The 20,093-nt window shown below is 54.9% G+C and overlaps 1 protein-coding gene across 1 annotated transcript in view; it reads left to right on the top strand.

Moving 5' to 3' along the window:
- Window positions 1-10,528: 10,528 nt before the first annotated feature.
- The window catches only part of LGR6 (leucine rich repeat containing G protein-coupled receptor 6), a 144,160-nt gene continuing 134,595 nt past the window's right edge, over window positions 10,529-20,093 (top strand). Inside the window, exon 1 of the mRNA XM_064471878.1 lies at window positions 10,529-10,725. Coding sequence (XP_064327948.1) covers window positions 10,529-10,725 — 197 coding nt within the window. The remainder of the gene's footprint in view (window positions 10,726-20,093) is intronic.

The following is a 20,093-nucleotide window of genomic DNA, read 5'->3' on the forward strand; positions in this document are numbered from 1 at the left end:
TGGCTTTTGTGGGGTCTCAGCAATGCTGAGGCCTTCCCCTGCTGCAGCATGGCAGTTGTTCCCAAAAGGGCATCTGTGTCCTAGTGAGACCGCATCTGGAGTGCTGTGTCCAGTTTTGGGCCCCCCCATTTAAGAAAGACAGGGAACTCCTTGAGCAAGGCCAGCGCAGAGCTGCCAAGGGGATCAGGGGCTGGAGCATCTCCCTTGGGAGGAAAGGCTGAGAGACCTGGGTCTGTTCAGCCTGGAGAAGAGAAGGCTGAGGGGGGATCTCATCAATGCCTATAAATATCTGAAGGGTGGGTGTCAGGGGGATGGGGCCGGGCTCTTTTCAGCGGTGCCCAACGCCAGGCCAAGGGGCCACGGGCACAAGCTGGAACACGGGAAGCTCCCCCTGAACATGAGGACAAACCCCTTCCCCGTGCGGGTGCCAGAGCAGGGGCACAGGCTGCTCAGAGAGGCTGTGGGGTCCCTTCCCTGGAGACATTCACACCCCGCCTGGACGCGGCCCTGTGCCCCTGCTCTGGGGGTGCCTGCTCACGCAGGGGTGGGACGGGGTGAGCTCCAGAGGGCCCTGCCAGCCCCCACCAGTCTGTGATTCTGTGTGATTCTGTCCCTAGCCCTGGGCAGCAGATGGGGTGCCCTTGGGCACTCCAGGTACTGCAGCCCCTGGCACAGCAGCTTCTGCCCACTCTCATCTGCTCCAGGTACCAAGGCAACACTTCTGCAGTGCAAAGCTGCACCCACAGCTTTACGAGGAAGACACACATTTTCTCAGGAAGCCTGGGGTTGAAGTTATGAACCTGCTGGCTCCCAAGAGCCAAGGACCAGGTTCATAACAAAGAAAAAGGCACCTGGTCCAGCTGACATGCAGTCCTGTGGCTCACTGCAGAGCACTGGCTGCTGCTCTGGGAAGCGGGTTGTCCATGCGGCCACACATAGAGACACCGCTGCTCTGCAAGCAGGGATGGCCGTGCACAAACTGAAGTTGCAGGTAGCAACTTGGTTCATTGAGCGCCAAGTGAGAGGTCAGAAGGAAGAGTTTAAAAGCAGGTGATTTCACAAGCATATTCCTGGGGTAGAAAAAATTGTATCTGGGAACCTATTTACCCTCCTTCACCCCTTCAGGCAGCGTGGGGTTGTGGTACGGTCTTGAAGCAGCACCCCGTCCCAGTCCGGGCCCACACTCCTACCCACAGTACCATGCCCTGTGGGAGCTGCCTTGGAATGGGGTGAGGAGGTCCCAAGACCTACTGCAAGGAGTAGACAGCCCCAGGCGGGGGGACTGAGTTGGCCACCCATCCTTCTGCCCCTGCATTTCCAAAAACAGCTTCTCCCTGTTCTAAGACAAGGAGCCTGCTGTCTGCACCCCAGAGCAGGACACCCAGGGCACCTAAGTGTGGGCAACCATCAGCCATCCCAGCACTGGGATGATGCCTCAGCTGCAACCAAGTTTGATGCCCAGCACCTCTTCCCCCGCTCTCCAAATAACGTTCTTCTCTTTGGCAGTTGCTGTGCCCACCCAACTCCCGTCCCCACCGCCCACCAGTGCAGTGCAGCTGCCCGCCATGTGTTCGGGCAGGGGTGGGAACCTGCCTCTTGTCCTTTGCACCCACTGCCCATGTGTAGACACAGACAGTGCACAGCTAGGTAGGAGCAGCCTCTCCATGCACACCGTATCCCTTCCCTACTGCAGGCAGGGCTCCTCTGCTGCTCGGTCCCCGCTGCCGTCCTCTCCTTCCTTGCAGTCCCTGCCCTGCTCCCAGCTGCGAGCTGCAGCACTCATGGGCCAAAGGAAACCAAGATGGTGCAGAGCCTTAGCCCCATACAGGGCTGGTTTTTCCGCCCCTCTGTCCTCTCACCCTGGGGTCTCTGTGCGTGCAATGCTGTCTTCATCACAGGTCAGAGCATCCTGAGTTGCCCACGACCACCCTCATCCACCAGCATGACCTGGGTTGTCATGGATGCAGTTGCTGTTTGAAAATGTTTCCATGCAACTACAGCTCTGTCCCAGGGTCACCCACCCCATGATGTGACCGGTCACTCGCTGCCCAGCCTGCACAAGTGACCATCGCAGTGACTTGTAGAATTTCTGCTTCTGGCTGGAGGCCAACATGCCAACAGCTCTCCAGGAGGATGTGGGAATACTTTCAACATGAAAAAGGCCGGCAAAACTCAGTGGATGTTCTTATGTACACAAAGGGATTTATGATGTTGTCTTGGGAGGAGCCTGGCACTTGCCCATATGCTCACAGGAAGCCCGGTGGCTTTGTGACTTTTATGTAACCAGTAACTCCTAAACTGTACTTGCACTGCAGGATAAGTGTCACAGCAAGGAGATGTTTGCTGCCAGTGACACCCAGCCCACCCAGTCAGGATTGGTGGGGTCAAGCTTTGTGCTGCCCATAGGTGTGTGCAGCTTGTAGGCAGCAGCCACCCGCCATGTTCTTCTGGGGCACCACGGGAGAACACACTGGGGCATGTTGGAGGCCTGACATAAGGCAAGCAAGCTGAAAAATGGAATCTGGTACAAAGATTGATGTGCCCATTGTCTGGCCAGAGTTTTGAGTTGATAAGCTGGTGAAGTTTAGACCCGCCCGGCAGCACAGAATCTCACCAGTATTGGGGGTTTTAGACCAAGAGCCCCCAAGAGGAGCAGTCTCAAAGACCAGGTTGCCTGCTGCCACATGCACATAGGCCCATCATTCGTAGTCCTCCATCAGAAACAGCCCTGATGTCCAGCTTTCACCCTCCAGCTCCAGCCAGCCTTAAAAACAGTTCCTGGGCTACAAGGCAGTAGCCTTTCTGCCAGGACCTGCAAGTCCATTTTAACAAACGCCTACAAAAACAGTGGAAGTGCTGATATTTCCACACTGGAGGCCCAGTCCCAGCCACCTGCCAGAGTCCTCGCCTCACTGGTTTAGCCGCAGCACGGCTGACCTGCAAAGCACACGCAGGCAGGGGTCCCCGCACGAATGGGAGAGGGACCTGCTGATGTAGGGAGAGGACTGGTGCTCGTTCCCTCAAAGAGGGGAGAGATGAACCAGACCTGGATCATCTGTGATCTGAGAGCCTGTGGCTCTCGTTTGCTCTCCGTGGCCTGGAAACCCCAGGTGCTGAGCACAGTTACGGCTCAAAGGGGTGTGTAGATGCGAGCTTTAGCCTCGGCCCCACAGTTCAAAGTGTGCAGTCACCACTGATCACTGACAGGCGTTTGTACCTGTATGGCCCAGCATGGTTTATGATGTGTAAAACACCTAATCTCTTAGTCTCAGTGGATTTCAGGAACATCTGTGGAGCTCCCTGACCTGTGGATTGGGGCAATCACTGAGAAAGTGAAGATGTGAAGGAGGAGCCAGTGCCATGAGGTAGAAGGAGACTTGTGAGGGGCACAGAGGCAGGACTACCAGGGGATTTGCTCTCTATAGCCTGGAAGCCAGAGCGTGGGGCTCATACTACTGGCTCCCTACCCTGGGTGGGTGGTCACTGCCCCTTTGGCTGTGCGTCACCCCACAGTACCCTGGGGTTCTGCTCTGGCGAGTACAGCTACCAGGGTCTGCCAGCATCCTGGCCAGGACTGCATCCTCAGAAAAGGGCAGGTGCCAAGGAAAAGGAGGGACAGGAACTCCCCCATCCTCTCGTTTCTATTTTTCTGCAGTCAGAGCTACCCTGTGGCTTTCAGAGTCATTATGCCTGGGGCTTTGCTCAAAGCCATATTCCCCGTGGCGAGGGTCTGGGCCTGGCTCTAGAGCTTGTCGCACAGGAGAGAGGCCTCAGAATGGGACAGCATTCCCAGGGACTGCTTGTGGGCTCTTGCCTTTCATGGAGAAGAGCAGGATAATGTCCACATGAGACAACTTGGCCAGCCCCAAGTTCACCCTTAGCTGATAGCAGACCGAGCAAGATGGGGGGTGAGTTCTCCTGGCACCTGCCCCACACCACTTCTCATCCCAACAGGGCACAGTTCAGCACGTCACTGTCCATCTGCCTTGCCAGGTGGGCTGCTGCACCAGGATCTTCCTACAGCCCCTTGGGAAAGTGATCATGGGTCTTAAATGTGTCCACGCACAGAGATGGCAGCCCCAGCATGGGGCACAGCTACGCACAGCCGGGCAGGTCTGATGCACAGACCCAGGGCTTGTGTCACAGGGTTGCGAAGAGTGCTGGCTCTGAGTCGTAAGGAAGCAAGTGAAAGCCACGGTGGGGGAGGCATGTTGCTGTCTGCAGAGCTTCCAGAAGTGCAGGAGCAAGTGATCCCACAGCCCTCACATCTGGCTAGCACAACACAGCAGTGTTTCCAGCAGAGCCAGCAGCCAAAGCGAACCTGCAGACATCTGCAGCTAAAACACAGCTGTTCTGGAAGGTATGAAGGGACCTTCTCATCAATGGGACAGGCACGGGACAGGGATTTGTCTCGCAAACTGGCCAACAGGTTTCACCCAGTGAGTTTGGGATGGCTGCATCTGTGGCACAGCTTGCTGCTCCATGTTTCATGTCCTGTCTAACAAGAGGCCGCCTTGGTGACGATGATGAATTTACAACCTCCCACCCACTGCTGCAGCGGAGTCTGGAGCCACAGATGCTTACAGAGGGTGTCGTGGGAGCTGCGGTTTGGATGAATAATTTTCCAGCCCTGCAGCTCAGAGCCACAAAACCCAGAGGGGGAGAGAGAGACAACAAAACAGTAAAACAAAACAAGCCTCTAGCTCAGGCCGCCCAGTGAGTTCTGGACCGTGCCGTGTTGTTCTTCATATTTAGCCTGCTCCAGTCTGGCAGCATCCAGCCACCACCCTCCTCCATCGGCCCCCGTGCAGAGGTCAAGACCCTGGAGATGAGCAGGACCATGTTCATTTGGTCACCCCCTTCTCACTCCTTTCCCCCTTCCCATGGCTGCCAGAGCAGGGGCAGACTCGGCTAGCATTGCCAAGTGACAGGAGAGCAGGGATGCCCAATCCTCAGATCTCCTGGAGACCCACAGCCATGGGAGGTACCTGCTCGTGACTGCTGGGGCACCACAGCTCCTTGAACCCACAGCTTCTCCGTTCACCAGTCCTGAACCTCTCCCCTGCCCCCAGCTCTCTCCAGGGCACAGAGAGTCCCGCAGCTGCCACATTTTCACATAACACAGTAACAGGACATTGCTCCCACCACAGGGAGCCCATGGCACCCTGCCACGTCCCAAGCTGGACATCTCCATGATATTAGGTGTGTGGCACCAGACTGTGGCTGCCCCAGCTATGCCGTGGTGCGGGGACGTGCACTGCTCACTGCCTCTTCTGCCTGAGCTATACCAGCACTGGGAGCAGCAGGACTGCAGCCTGTTCCTCCCCAGGATCTCCAGCATCGTCTCTCATCAGCTGCTGCTGTCTCCTACCACCTGGAGAGCAGGAGTGCTGGGGTCAGGCAGATTCGAGGTAGGTCTGAACTGGAAGGGGGATTCCTCCTGGGAGAGCTGAGCAGGATCAGAGCCGAGGTTCCTGCTTCAACACCCTGCTCTTGCATGTGCTCAGCTTGCCATGGCTTTGGCTCCCTCACTCAGCTGATGCAGGCATTCCAAAAACGAAGGTCTTCAGGCATGTAGGACACTGAACCAGGGTTCTGGTCCACCTAACAGAGTTTCTATCTAGCTCTGCACGTCTGTTCCTCCTCTCTGCAGGGCATGGTGCCACCAGGCTGCCCCATGGCTTTTTGAAAGCAGTGTCTCCGTGGGCAAGGAGTTAAAGTGCATCTGAGGCTTGTGCTATTCTGTACCCTGGGCACCAGGGAGGAACCAGCCTTCTCTGTGTGACTCTATTTGCACCAGCCCTTCTCACTACCTCCAGTCCCTGGCCTTCCCCTGCCCCAGTCAGGCAGCTGGAGCAGCATCCTGGGCACTGAGGCTTTCTGCTTTTTTGCAAATGTTTGCACTTACATTTTGGAAAGCCTCTGGGAGCTCTTGCTGGGCCCGGACTTACCCATGGCCTTACTGTGGTATTTCAGCCTTTGGACGGCCCCGATGGGTGCAAAGGCACTGGGAACATTCCTCTGGCCTTTGCCCCTGCGCCTGACCTCGAATTGCTCCCTGGGGTATGCCCTGGGCTTACAGACACATCTGAAGCACCAGACTCTTGGCCTCTGCTGCATTCAGTCCATCCCTGCTGGTTTGGGCCACATCGTGCTCTCCCCAGAACCCAGAGAACTAGCTTCAGGACAAGCCAGGGATGGCAAGAAAGTCTGGAGGGCTTATCTTATAGAGAGATCATGTCCCAGGTGTGTGTGTCCCCTCCACAGAGGTATCTTGGATGAGACCATGCCCTGGCACACACGGGCCAGTCCTGGTGATGCCTATTATTCTTTGGTGTCCATGTGCTTTGTGAGATTGTCTGGGGCTCTTGCATCACCCCCTTCCCCTGCATGTACTTCTGCAGGACCTGCCTCTCTGTTGTCCTCCCCAGCGTGTGGCCCAGTGGCGTCTTGGTTCCTGTTGTGACCCTGGCAGTGAAAAACAGCCAGCGTCCTCCTGGCCTGCAGTAGGGACTGGTTGTCATTGGAGATCAACAGCCAAACTCAGGTTCTACTGGGGTGATCCCGAACCCTCTAAAATCTAGAAGGGAATAAAAAGAGGGCACAAACATGGGAGCAGGGCAGAAGACGCACTTGTGGGTTTGTTCTAGGGCCCCCAGGTCTGGCACATGTTGAGGACAGAAATAAACAGCCTCCAGCCCTTTAACTCAGCTAGCACAACCTGTCTTCCAGCTTGGGAAGGTCCCAGCTGGATGTCAGGCTGCTGGCAGCATCTTGGGAGGAGCCACAGCTCAGCACTGCCCATCACCTCCTGCCGCTCTGCAGGAAAAGCATTGCTGAGCAACAAGGTCAAAGCTCAGCAAGTTGTGCTGTCTGGTCCACAGAGGGTATCTGGCCAACTCTGGTACCCCAAGTCCCAGCTCTCCTCAGGTCCAAGACTGAGATCCAGAGCCAGACCACCTCGAGCATGTTGTGCTGGCATGAATAAATAACACAGCCCTTTCCCACCACCCCTACCTCTTCTGTGCCCCCTACGAGCAGAGGGAATAACTGTGCTTGCAGGAGTTCGCACAAGCTGGACCTGTTTCCCCTCTCTAGGCTGTACTCTAAATTTTCCCAAGTTTTTTTCCCTGCTTTTAAGCAAGCTGTAGGAAGCCCTGTTAGCCATGCAGTGCGGAGGCAGCAGGAGAAGCATCACCGGGATGTCACCTGCCACCCAGGGGAACCACATGCTAAAGTGTCACGCTCAGCCACAGATCCCAGCTGTTTGATCCCGAAGTCTCAGCTCCATCCTTTAAAAGTAGGTCTCTGTGAACAGGGGGTGCAGCAGGGCATGTTGGGGAGCCTGGCTGGTGCAGCCACAGCACGTGAGCGGCTCCGCTGAGCAGATAGTGCTGCTCAGCTTGCTCTGGAGCAGTGCTCTTTTCATCTCCCCAGACCGCAGCCTGCCGCTAGAGGACAACACACAAACACGTGTGAGCCTTGCAGAAAAACATCCACTTGCGTTAATAGGAATTAGCTGGATCTGGAGCTCCCGGTGCCTGTAATAAGGGCACAGTGCAGCTTGCACTACTCGCAGCGAACTGCGGTTTCACTGAGACCTGGCTGAAAGGTGACACTTCCATTCCAGGGGGACTTATTCAGAAATTCCAGGTTCACTATAGAAACATCAAAGTTCTCTTGTCCAAACGACTTGATGCCCAGACTCCTGGTTTTGCCAGGAGCCGGGTGACACGTTGGAATAAGTGAAGACTTTGAATGCTAACGTCTACTATCAGGTCTCAAAGAAATGAGACATGGAAATGAAACACCACTGCCGAGCTGGAATAAAAAGCAAACAGAAAAGTCAAAGCAAAGTGAGACACAGAGAGAAAAGCCCTCCAACTTCAGGCTGTGTTGCTCCAAAAACAGTGTGAAAAATGTCATTGCAGTCAATACCTTCCTGAGGAAATGGCTCTATTGCAGCAGAATGGCAGTTTTCAGTAGGAATATCTTCAGTGTGATTTTTTAAAGAGCTCTATTAATAGCATGCTCAGCCAGAGCCCTTGCTCCCCAAGGAGAATTCACTGAGCGAGAAATTGTCGGGCGCTCGCAATGCAGCGGGGATCTGGCTGCTTAGGCTGGAGAGAGAGGGATGGGGAAATCATAGATAAAAGCTGCTGTTGCAGCCAGGAGCAGAGTGATAGATCTGACACTTTCTCCAGACTGACACCAAATTCCTGGCTGCTGTCAGAGCAAATCTGGCCATTTCAGGCCGTGCTGGAGCTCCATGTCAGAGCTGGAGGGGAAGCTTGTCAAGGAACCCAAGGAGGAATCATCTTTCCAGCAAAGGCTTCCTGTGTCTCCACCAAGCAGTGTTTTACATTTGGAGCTGTCAAAACACATTGCAAACATTTAATTAGTGACATCTCCAGAATTGCTCACAATGGAAGAGGCTTCATTCCTGCTCCTAGACCAAATCTTTGCTCCTCTGCACTCAGTGACAAGGTTTCCACTGATGTCAGCAGCAATAGGGTCTCGGTCCTGAAACTGTAGGAACTGAGTGGGCTTCACAAAGGAAATAGTTTCAGATCCTGCATCACCCAGGCCAGGAACCCTCAGCCCGAGCCTGTGCATCAGCCCTGAATGCTGAGCTCGATCTTGAGCAGGTTTCTTCAGAGGAGACACCTGCTCTGACTCAAAGGCCTCAAGGCACCCCAGCCCCAGGTTAGCTGAAGGCTCCCACTTTGCAGCTTACCTTCCTGACCCCAGATAACTCTCCTACCTCTTTTATCCTGAGATAATGGGCATATCAATTAGGAAACTCTTTTGCCAGAAGGAAAAGCACAATCAGAGGAAGTGGGGCCGTGAAAACCACCTCCCAGCCTGTGCTTCAGCCATGCGGCATCTTACCTTGGCACGGCCACAGCCAGAGGGGTGTCTTCATGGGTGCACTTTGCAGCCACCCAAACCTGGGCCCTTCTTTCTCTGCCCCATTCAATTCCTCCAGCCTTGGCAGGAGGGGAGGCAAAGGGAGGAACACGCTGGCTCTGATGGGAGTCCAGGTCCACCGAAAGCCCAGGGGTCAGCTGTCTTTCTTCAGTGTGAAAGACCCGTGTTCAGCTGCCGTCCCTGTTACAGACAAGACACATGGCTCTGTAGGGAGAGACGCAGCGTGGATCAATCTGTGGGGCCAGACTCAGCCCCTATCTCTGAACCCACCACCGTGGGAAGACAGCAATCATCCCAGCCAGGGGCATCACGGTCACCCTGAACAGCCAGTGGCTGCGATCAGGAGGGAGGTGCAGAGAGGCCACACAGAGGCAGCCTTTGCAGCCTTCTCCCATCGCAGATGTAGCACCCTTTTCTAAGCAGGTGCTTCTGCTGCCCCAGAACACAGTAGCTCCTCAACACCCAAGCAGCAAGAAATCCTGTTCTGATGCCCATCCCACACGTTTCAGGACACCCCGAGACCCTGCGCTGGGCTGGCACAGACAATACTCCGCTGCTAAACCAGACCTGCTCCCTTCTGCGTGATGGGGCTCCAGATGATGTGGCTTCAAGCCCCCACTCTCTGGACTATTCCTCTACTTTGACCTCTGACCACTTTACCCAAGGCTGGAAAGAGCTCCTAGAGCAAACCAGCCACCTGTCCCTGGCACCAGTGCGGTGCAGCTCCTGCAAATGCAGCTCAGACGTGCACCAACCTTGATCTGGTCAAAGCTATAGCAAGCAGCGCGAGCACCGTGTCCCACTGTCCTGGAGAGCTCTCTAGAGAGGTCCCCAACCGAGCTCAGCACCATGACACTGCTGCTCCATCCCCTTGCAGCTCCCGCCCGGCCCCTGCCCCAGGCGTGGGGATAGCAACAGGGCTGCTCATGAGCGAGGGCTGGACCGCAGGACAGACAGACCTACAGCCCTGGGCACTGTTGGTCCCAGCAAACAGCTCGTTGTGAGCTCCTGACTCCCTTCTCCACAGCTCACCCTGACTTTCCAGTTGCAGCTGGGTTTAGCAGCCAGCACAGACACAGAGTCCTTTATCTGGGGTTGTATTTCAGCGTCCCAAAGTCTGGAGCCCTTGGGTACTCCTGCCTCCCTATTTATATTCCTCTGCCCTGTTGGAGCCAGATTTGCTTTCCCCTGCCCTGCTATCTCACAAAAACATTGTTACAAAATAAGCACAGGTCCCGGAGCTATGAACAGGTCTTTATTTGTTGAGGTTTCTTTTTTTTTTTTTCCCCCCCTTTCTTCCCTTTGAATGAAATTCCTGCCAGCTCTAAGAGAGAGAGAGAGGGAAAGAGTAGAAAGTTTAACTCCTCCCATTGGAGTGTCTCACGCCCCTGCCCAGCCCTTGAAACCCAATAACCAAGATCATTCAACAATGCCTTCCCTTCCCTGGCTGCATCCTTACCACACTCCGACCTGCAGGAGATACCCTGCCCGCTGCGCGCGTGGCAGCAGGATCGCTCCCCTCCATCCAGCGGAGCCCCGGGGTCGGAACGAGCCGGCAGCCCCTCGCGCGGTCCCTGCGGCTGCAGCCAAGGCGAGGATGGACAAGCTCTTCTTCTGGGGCGTTCTTCTGGCCTCCTCTGCCCGCTTCCAGGCGGTGCCAGCGGAGCAAGGTGCTGCGCCCTCGTGCCCACCCCAGTGCCACTGCGAAGAGGATGGCATCATGCTCTCGGTGGATTGCTCCGAGCTGGGGCTTTCGGAGGTCCCTGCCAACCTGAGCCCTCTAACAGCTTACCTGTAAGTACAGCCCTTGCTGCTTCTTTTGCAACGCTTTCTCTGGACCCCTTCGTCAGCTGCAGCTTTCCTCCAGCTTGGAAGTTTGTGCCACATTTTTCTGAAATTAAATTTCCTCTGGAAATTAGAAACAAAACAAAACAACAACAAAAAAGGCAGCTATTACTGCAGGACCTGCGAAGCTAAGCCAGCTCCCCCTCCTCCCTGCGCCCCTCTGCAAACGCTGTTTATATTGCGATGTTATGCATGCTTTGCTTCTTGATTACAGTGGATCAGAGGAGCTGATTTGCTGGGTAGATTCTGATTGTCTGAGAACATAATGGAGTATTTATACCGAGCAATTAGTGCAAACTGCTCTGGGATCCTTCTGTCAAACATTTCAATAGCTGTGATAACTCATGGCTTTGGGGGGTTTGGGTTGAGCTGGCCACCAGCAGTGTCCCAGTTGCCTCTTTAAAAGGAATATTAAAGTCTTATAAGAGGTGTTGGGGCTTTGGTAGGGTGGTGGTGGTGGTGGAGGTGTATTTAAAATTCTTAATTTTCTGAACGTTACCCATCCTTTCTGGTATTAATACCCCAAAGGCTTAAACTACCCCAGGGACCGGTGGGTTCATTTCTAGCCCCAGAGCTGGTCGCGGTGGTGCCATCTGAGTAGTGATGACTGCGAATGTCCCCAGGGTGAGCAAGAGGCTCCGTGGAAGGATATCAGAGTTTCACCAGGAGAGGAAACACCTCTCAGGGAGACAAGGTGGCCCTGGCACGCACTGGGGAAGGTGCTCGGTCTGTTAATTCACAGAATGTGCTGCAGCCACCAATTTCAGCTGTGCAGCAGATAGGCTGGTAAGGACCTTGGCTTTCCCAGCTAGGGATGCAGCTAAGGCACTGCCAAGGGAAGCCGTGTGTGCCACAGTCGTTAAAGACCACTGGTAGCCCCCAGGCAGTGCTGGGGATGTTAATTTTGTGCTCCTCGTGCTGAGGGGCACTTGTGTCCGCAGGTGACATACAGACTGTTGCTGGTTTTCTGGTGTTCCTGGATTGTCCTGAGATGCAGTTACTCAACTGTTAAAGCTAAGCACCCTAATCCATTCAGGAGGTCTTTGCAAAGCCAGGTTGAAGCTGCCACGGCTGGCTAAGAGCTTCTCTGCTTATCCTGCTTGCCTGAGGAGCGCGTTGCTTTGTCGTGTGCCAACTATTGGATGGCCAGAGCTGTATTGGCTCAGTGGAGAAAGAAATATGACAGGAAAGGACAATTTTCACCGGGGAGCATGAAAAATGAGAGAAATGTGTAATGCAAGCTGTATTCCCCTGGCAGAGGGAACCACAGAGTACTTGTCACATGAGGTGTGTCCTGTATAGAGCCATCCCCTCTGCACACACCCCGGGGCTAAGTTTGGAGCCATCTGCCTATGAGTGAAAAGTCATTACAGCTCCTGAGCGTGCCTTGGTGGAGGTGGTTAAACACATGCGGGCTGTAAGCACGGGAGGCTGCAGAGCTTTGCAGCACTGATGCTACTGCCGGGACGAGCGGCAGCCCCGCCAGGCACCCACTCCACTTTTGCAGTCGTTGCAAGACGGGGCACCCGCGGCTCCAACTCTGCAGAGAACATGCTGCCCATCGTCTCTGCGGGGTTGTCCCTTGGGCTGGGAGCCGCAGAGAGCTCCACTGCACGAACCAAGGGACATGCCAGTGTTAAATGCTTCTCATTGCCACATTTACCCTGACCGTGGCGGTGGGAGCAGGGACACAGAGCCCTGGGCGAGGGATCCCTCGTGTCTGGACCCCGGCGGGAGAGCGCTTAAAGATGCTCTTGGCCTGGCGTGGCAGGTGACGGCGGCTGCTTGTGCAGAGGTCCGGCTCTCGGTGGGCTTCGGTCTCGGGGCGGCCCGGCCGCAGCCGCTCCCCCGCCGCTCCGGCAGCCGCGTTACTCGCACGGTGGCGCCAACGGCGGCCCTTCGCCGGTGCCGCGCGGGAACCGCCAGGCCAAGGGGGACCCTCCGGGTGCCAAATCCACGGGGTCGAGCCACGGAGGTGTTGGATGGTCCAGACTTTTCCTCCTCCCCTTAGTGCTGGACCTGTCTGGGGAAAACCAGCACATTTGCTGTCTATCCGTTAAACGCTGCTGGTGAATTAACAAATAAGATGTAACAGAGGGAGGAAGGCAAGATGAATGAGGAATTATTGGAGGAGGACTGTGGAGAGCTGCGTTTTCTCCCTGTTTCTGTCACTTTGGCTACCTTCAGCAACCATGTAAGCTTAGTTTCATGGTTACAAGATGTGCAGTCAGGGCTGGTTTTTCAGAGTAAATCAACATAAATTTTGTGGAAAGTATGGATATTTAGGAGAGATCTAAGCTCTTCATGTAAATTCAAGCTTTAAATCCACATTCAGATATGTAAAGAAATGCCTAGATTTTTTTTGGAGGGCTGCAAGTGCTGAAAAGCAAGCCCTGGAATGGCAACGAGGAGCATGGAGCTAAAGGGCAGCTACTGCCAAAACTTTCCAGCTCCTTTGCTCCATGCCCTGTCTTCTAACCAAATTACTGGTACTCCTTTCTGTAAAGGGCAGGACTCCCTCAGGTGCAAAATACAGGATCCTTGTAATAACCTGTGATTAGACACTGCTTCACCACTAATGAGCTCGCATTCATGCCCCATCCTGACAATGCTGTGCCTCTGCCGTACCTGTCTCTCTCCAAGAACCCTGTCCTTGCTCACTCTCACACCTCCCTGTACTTAAACCTGATCCTACCCATCCAAACCCAAGCTTCTCCAATGGAGGCATCACTGGAGAGCTTGCAGCTGTGGTCAGGTAGGTGGGAGAGAAGCAAGTCACCTCTTCCCAGGGGAACCTCTCCAGTAGGCACTTAGACATGCTGGTGTCTCGTTGGCAGCCCTGGAGAGAGCCCAGGCAGCTAGCTCAGCTGGCGGTTGTCCACATTAAGTGACAGGTCCCTGCTGTCTGCATTGCTCCTGCAGGCAGCCGGAACACGATCAGGTCTCATGCCAGCTCTAACAGCCCGTTTCTCTGGAGCAGCACAGCCCATCCTGCCTTGCTCATCACACAGGGGCTGGCTAAGTGCTTCTTAGTGCATGACATATTTGGGGGGTGTGTGTGAACTGTATCTTCGCCTTGCCTTAGAGTTCAGCCATGAAACACTAAAGGTCAGCACACCTTCTCCTTCTCAGCTAAGTCCTGTAGGTCCTGTATCAACCCGAAGGAGCTGAGCTATTCAGAGAGTAGATTTAACCTTTAGCTGATATAACAATAAGTCCTGGCAGCAGGGTGTCAAATATCACATTTCTGTCTTCCATGGCCAGCATCATATGTAGGAGAGTTGCTTTTGGGACTGGCAACAGACATGGGCTGGAGCTGATGGCAGCTCTCTGGAGAGGACTGCAGCAAGCTGAGGATGCAGAAGGAGACAGGAGCTGGAAAGGGGAAGGTTCCTGTGCAAGCAGAGAGGAGACTGCACAAAGGGACACAGAGGAAGACAGAAAAATAGGAAGAGCTGCTTGGTACTCGGGGTATTAGCTTAGCTTCGATCCCTGGCACCACTGCACACCCTGTGTGTGACCTGGCTGAGCAACCCCGCCTCAGATCCCCCAGGGTACGGATGTGCCACATGTCATGGGCTGAGGGAGTTCGGTCCCTGGCTGTCCCCATGCCTGTCACCCACTGCCTGAGCACTGGGAACAGGGCTGTGGTTTGGTGCAGGTGCTCAGTGCAGCTCTTTGCCCCAGGATGGCATCCTGACCCTCTTCTGGCCCCTGCATCTGGCTACCAGCCCCTGGCAAGGGCGACTGGTGGCAATGCTGGGGGGGTGAAGGGATACTCTCAATTTGCTGAGGCTGCCCGTTTCACCAAAAAAAATATGACACCGTGTTGGTGGTGCCTGCCAGGCCACTCCTAGCAAGACGCTGGCCTGTCCAACCACAGCTGACAGGAAAGAGGGGGCTCAGAGAAACGGGGTGCCCGTACTCAGCAGAGGATACCCTCAATAGTACCCACAGATGGAAAGGCAACAGCGGTAGTGTCATGGACATTCATTCAGGTCAGGTGGCCAGACAGGACATGCACGCCCTGGGCAACCGCACGTGTGTATGTGGGAAATTACACATTTTGCAGTGTCTTATGCCACCTGGACTAAGGGACCACAGGGAGGAACTGGAAGGATTGCCCAGAATCATAAAATATCTTAAGCAGGAAGACATCTCTGGAGGTCTCTGATCCGCACTCCTGCTCAAAACAGGTCCAACTTGTGAGGTTGGTCAGGACCTTGTCCAGTAGGGTTTTGAGTATCTCTACGATTCCTTTACCTTTTTCCCATTTTTGACCATCCTCATGGGGAATGTTTTTCTTAATATCTAATTGCAATTTCTGATGTGCCAGCTTGTGCCCGTTACCTGTCATCCTTCCCCTGCACAACTCCAAGGGTTTGGTTCCATCTTCTCTACACTCTCCCAGTCAGTAGTTAAAGACAGCAATAACATTCCTCCATTCTCCTTCTCTCAAACCCCCTTGTATGAGCCGTGCATGGGACACGGGTGGAGCAGGGAGCATTGCGATGTGGGAGAGGGGAGCGTGCAGGGCAATGGGGATACTGCAGTGGAAGTGGTATGGATGAGGGACACAAACCTGTAGGATACCAGATATCAGTAGCACCACGGCTCAAAGCTCAGCTGGAGGAGCCATCCCACCCTTCCCCAGGGTCCCAGGTCCGCACAGCACCACAGAGGGGTCAGGCTTTACCCTGATCTGTGTCCCATCCCCAGAAACACTGGTGACCAGTGTGTGCTTGTCCCAGGCCCCATGGACACCTTGCAGTGAAGCCAAGCAGCCGCTGCACAGCTGACTACATGCAATGCTGTTGCTCTGTCCTAGAAAGCCAGCAAAGACCTGGGGCACAAGGCTGTTGGGGTGATGAGGTTGTCGGGCTGTTGCTGTCAGAGCAGGCTTTGGGAGAAGAAAGAGCAGCAGAGAGTCTGGCTGCTCCTGGATATCACCAGGCGCCCCAGCAGACTGCCCAGACAGAAAGTTTCTCATTCCCCATGCTGTTTCCGCTGAGGTGAATGGGATCAGGAGCTCTCAGGGCTGTTCTCACCTTGCAAAGACATTTTGAGCCATTGCCTGGAATTTAGCATCCCACTAGGAATCTGGGGCCCCACGTCACCCATGCTCTCCTCTGAGCTACCCTCTGGGATCTGGTGCCACATGGGCCCCTGATAGGGATCTGCAGGAGGCAGGGTTGCTCTGACACGAAGCCAGACTGCCCCAGAGTCTGCCCCTCTGCAGCCCCCACCTTGGGAAAAAGGAGGACAGCCCCCACCACAGCCCCCCTAGGATGGGAAGCACCCCAAGAGCTGCCAGAGGAGCCAGGACACCACTAGAGGGACAGGGCTGGTGAGTGACGCCTACGACCCACAGGACCGGTGGGTGACTGTCGTGGTTTAGCCCCAGCCAGCAACCCAGCCCCACGCAGCCGCTCGCTCACTCCCCCCTGGTGGGACGGGGGAGAGGATCGGAAGAGTAAAAGTGAGGCAACTCGTGGTTTGAGATAAAGACAGTTTAACAGGTAAAGCAAAAGCCATGCATGCAAGCAAAGCAAACCAAGGAATTCATTCGCTCCTTCCCACGGGCAGGCGGGCGCTCAGCCATCCCCAGGAGAGCAGGGCTCCATCATGTGTGATGGTGACTGGGGAAGACAAACGCCATCACTCCGAACGTCCCCCCTTCCTCCTTCTTCCCCCAGCTTTATATCCTGAGCATGGTGTCGTATGGGACAGGATACCCCGTGGGTCACTTTGGGTCAGCTGTCCCGGCTGTGTCCCCTCCCGGCTCCTTGTGCACCCGGCAGAGCACGGGCAGCTGAAAAAGGCCTTGACCAGTGTAAGCGCTACTCAGCAACAACTGAAACATCTCCACATTATCACCGCTGTTTCCAGCAAAAAAATCCAAACCACAGCCCCATACCAGCTACTACGAAGAAATTTAACTCTACCCCAGCTGAAACCAGCACAGTGACCCAGTGCTGGGTCGAGCGACGCAGCTGTGGGGAGGGGTGATGGTGCTGAAGGGATGGCTGGGCTTGCAGGGGTCTGACAACGAGATGGGATCTCCTGCAGGGATGACAGGGACCTCTGGGTGCCTTTGGGTGTTGGGTGACAGTCACACACTGTGGGGAGACAGAGGGAGCAGCCACAAATGCAGACAGCACGAAATCCCAATACAAGGTCCTTCCTGGGGGCATCCCTGCTCTCCTGCCCCAGGTAATTTTGCAAAGAGCAGTGAGTCACCACCCAATGGCTAAGGTTTGCCCAGTGCCAGGGCCCATCCACGGCCTCTTCCTCATGCCATGTTCACTACAGGAGCCCCAACATTGCACCAGGAACCATCCGAACACACCACAAAGGTGCAGACTCACCGCGCAGAGCTCCCAGACTCTTTCACTTCTCGAGCCATGATAGAGCACAGGGTTTCCAAAGCCACCCCCAGGTCCTGGTGGCCAGACTGATGCACTAAGGGCTGGCTCTCTGCTTGGTCTTCTTCCCTGCTGGAAGACTAATGGGAAATGCCACTCCTGCCCTGTACAACCAGGAGTCCACAGCCTCTCCCTTGGAAATGCCAGGCATGCCTGGGAGAGCGGCAGCCATAGCGTGAGCAGGGGGAAACGTTTATGAGTTTGGGGTCCCAGATGTGGGACATAAGGCTGGTGAGAGGCATTAAAGAGCTGGGCTCTGACATGCACTGTGCAGTGGGGTCATGGGTTTATGTTCAGCTCTGGGGCACTTTTTTTCTTTCACCCTTAAAATATCAGGGATAACGAGAATATCCCACCTCCACGGACTTGGTTTCATCCACAGGGGCCCTACAAAGACCATCTGCAGAGCCTGCTGACGCTGTACAGCCACTCCACAAGGACACAGGTGTGTTCTGCATCCTAACTGAATTCTTACCAGCAGGATTTCAAGGGTGCTTTAAGGTCAGGCCACCAGGGTTCAACTCCGCCCAGCACCCCAATTACCACCTCAGGGTCTCCTGTGGGTGACGGTGGCTTTTTGCTGGCACATTGCAATGAAGGTCCCATGGGAAAGCATCACCCAGCACTGATGAGCAATGACACTTTGGGATACCCAGGTAGGCTGGGCCAAACCAAGAGCTGCCCAAGTCCCAGGTATCAGGGAGAGCTGCTGGCAACTAGGCCGACACTGACTCTGGCTGGTGTTTCCCTTCTGGAGAAGGCAGATGAAAGCTAATCAGAAGCAGTGCTATTCCTGCCCCTGTGCTCCCCAGCCTGTAATGAGGAGAAAACCAAACTGAGCAGATCTGGGATCAGGCACCGCTTGGGAGTGCCTTGTGAGAGAAACTGCAAAGCAACCTGGAAAAGCCACAGCTACTGAGCGTGTGCTTCCAAACGACCTTTTACATCCCCTAGACATCATGTAACTCTCACCTCAGCCGACAGCTCAAATTTCGTGGTCCCTTGGCCCACAGCAGTGCTCAAAGCGCTGCTGGTTTGGCAGTCAGAGAGCAGAGGACCTTCATCCCTGCATTACTCTCATAAGCCTGATGCTGCAGATGCTGCGTGGAGGTGCCCTGGGCTCGAGGCTCAGGGCGGAGCAGCGGGAACACGCTGAAACCCCTAATGAGCAAAGTTGCGGGGAGGGAGCCAGTGTGCCAGGGGGACTGGCGGTGCTCGGAGCAAAGCCAGAATTGCAGGACCATTAACTGTGAGTTCAGCCCCAGAGCTGCCCGAAGAGCACATTTGGTGGGATGATTTTCCAACCAATACCTCCTTTCCTTGGAAAGGAAAAGTTTAATGAAAGTGGATTGGTGTGCATGGGACAGTAAATGGGAGAACTGTAGTAACAAGTTGAATCAATAGAGGTTATTTCAATGTTTTCACTTCATGGTGGCTTTTTGAAAAAAAATGTTTCTATTTACATATTTTTCACCTGCTGGTGTTATGTTTACCTGTAGGCAATTTAATATTCACATTGCAGGACTCCAAAGCAAAGCATCTCAATGATTCTGAAACAAAATATATTGGGGCTTTTTTTTTTTGTTCTACACTAAATATTGTCATGTTGGCTCTTTATTCTTGTTCAAGGGAAAGGAAATTTTGAAGTCTCTGAATTTCCAGCGAGGTGAAACTACACGTTCATGGCAGCTCTTCCTGCCTCCTCCTGCCTCATCATCCCCTGGCACCCTTCTGTGCCATAAGCTCTTCTCCCTTTTATCTCTTGATATCCTGAGCTAAAAAAACTTCGGGTGCAGCAGTGTTTTGCTTTATTTTGCTGCTGCCACGCCAGTGCGGGTCCTGTTGGGATTCATGGACCGCTGTGCTCTCGGAGAGCGGCTGGCTCATGAACAAGGGTTCCAGCCCCCAAATGCTTCCAGCTACAACGGGTGGTGTGTGCATGACGAGGCGGAAGGCTCTGGCTTTAGTACCACAGGTCATGGCTGAGATTTTCCCAATATTTCAGTACAAAAGGAAAGAGGCATCCTTTGCAGGGCTGTTCGGAAGTGGCAGCAGGGTGTCTGGGGTGCTGGGTGTGAGCAGGTGTCCCCTTCTTCGTGGGCACTGTCTGAGTAGGGCTACAGGAAGGGAGACACAGGATCTGCCCCATCCCAAAGCCAAGCACTGGTGCCCAGGTCTCTCTGCAGAAGAGGGAGCAGCCAGACCTTCACTGCACTTGCTTCACAGCTGGCAGCGAGCACTGCGTTCCCTGGCAAGAAGGGAGCAGGTGTACGGACGAGGAGCGCGCTGGGGAAGGCAGCAAAGCGGAGTGGTTAGAGCAAATGCACACGGGGATGGGGCTGTTCTCTGGGGCGGATAGCCACAGGTGACTACCAGCCAGCCTCCTCCCTCCTTCGCTCTGCAAACCGCAGCCAGGGCGGCTTGGTTGGGACTGGGAGAGACCTGTCCCTCCCGCTTGCGCTTTGCGGGATGCCCTGCTCCTGCTCCCACCCGTCCGAGTGCGCGCAGTGGTGCAGCAGCAGGCAGGCCATGTCCGCGTGCTCCCTTCCAGCTGGCACCACCACGCAGGGAGCCTGCGTGGGAGCGAGCTGCTGCTCACTCGCCACATGCTCTGGACTTCAGCCACAGCAGGCTGGTCCTCACTCACATCCGATCCCGCTTTGCCTCTCCACCATGCCTGAGAGCACTGGCCACGGCAGAGCCCGGCTCTCTGCAATGATGTCCTGCGCTTCCACTGCAAACACCTTCCTCCATCCTCCCCCCTCTCCTCCCTGCCCGCCCCCCAGGCTAAGTAATATGCCACAGCCTCCCCTCTCTCCCTCCCTTCCTTGAAGAATAAGCTCATAAATCTGCCTAGGGCAATGAAAACACTGAGCTCATGGCCCTTAGATC

Source organism: Phalacrocorax carbo, chromosome 23 (genome assembly GCF_963921805.1).
Source record: "Phalacrocorax carbo chromosome 23, bPhaCar2.1, whole genome shotgun sequence".
Lineage (NCBI taxonomy): Eukaryota > Metazoa > Chordata > Aves > Suliformes > Phalacrocoracidae > Phalacrocorax > Phalacrocorax carbo.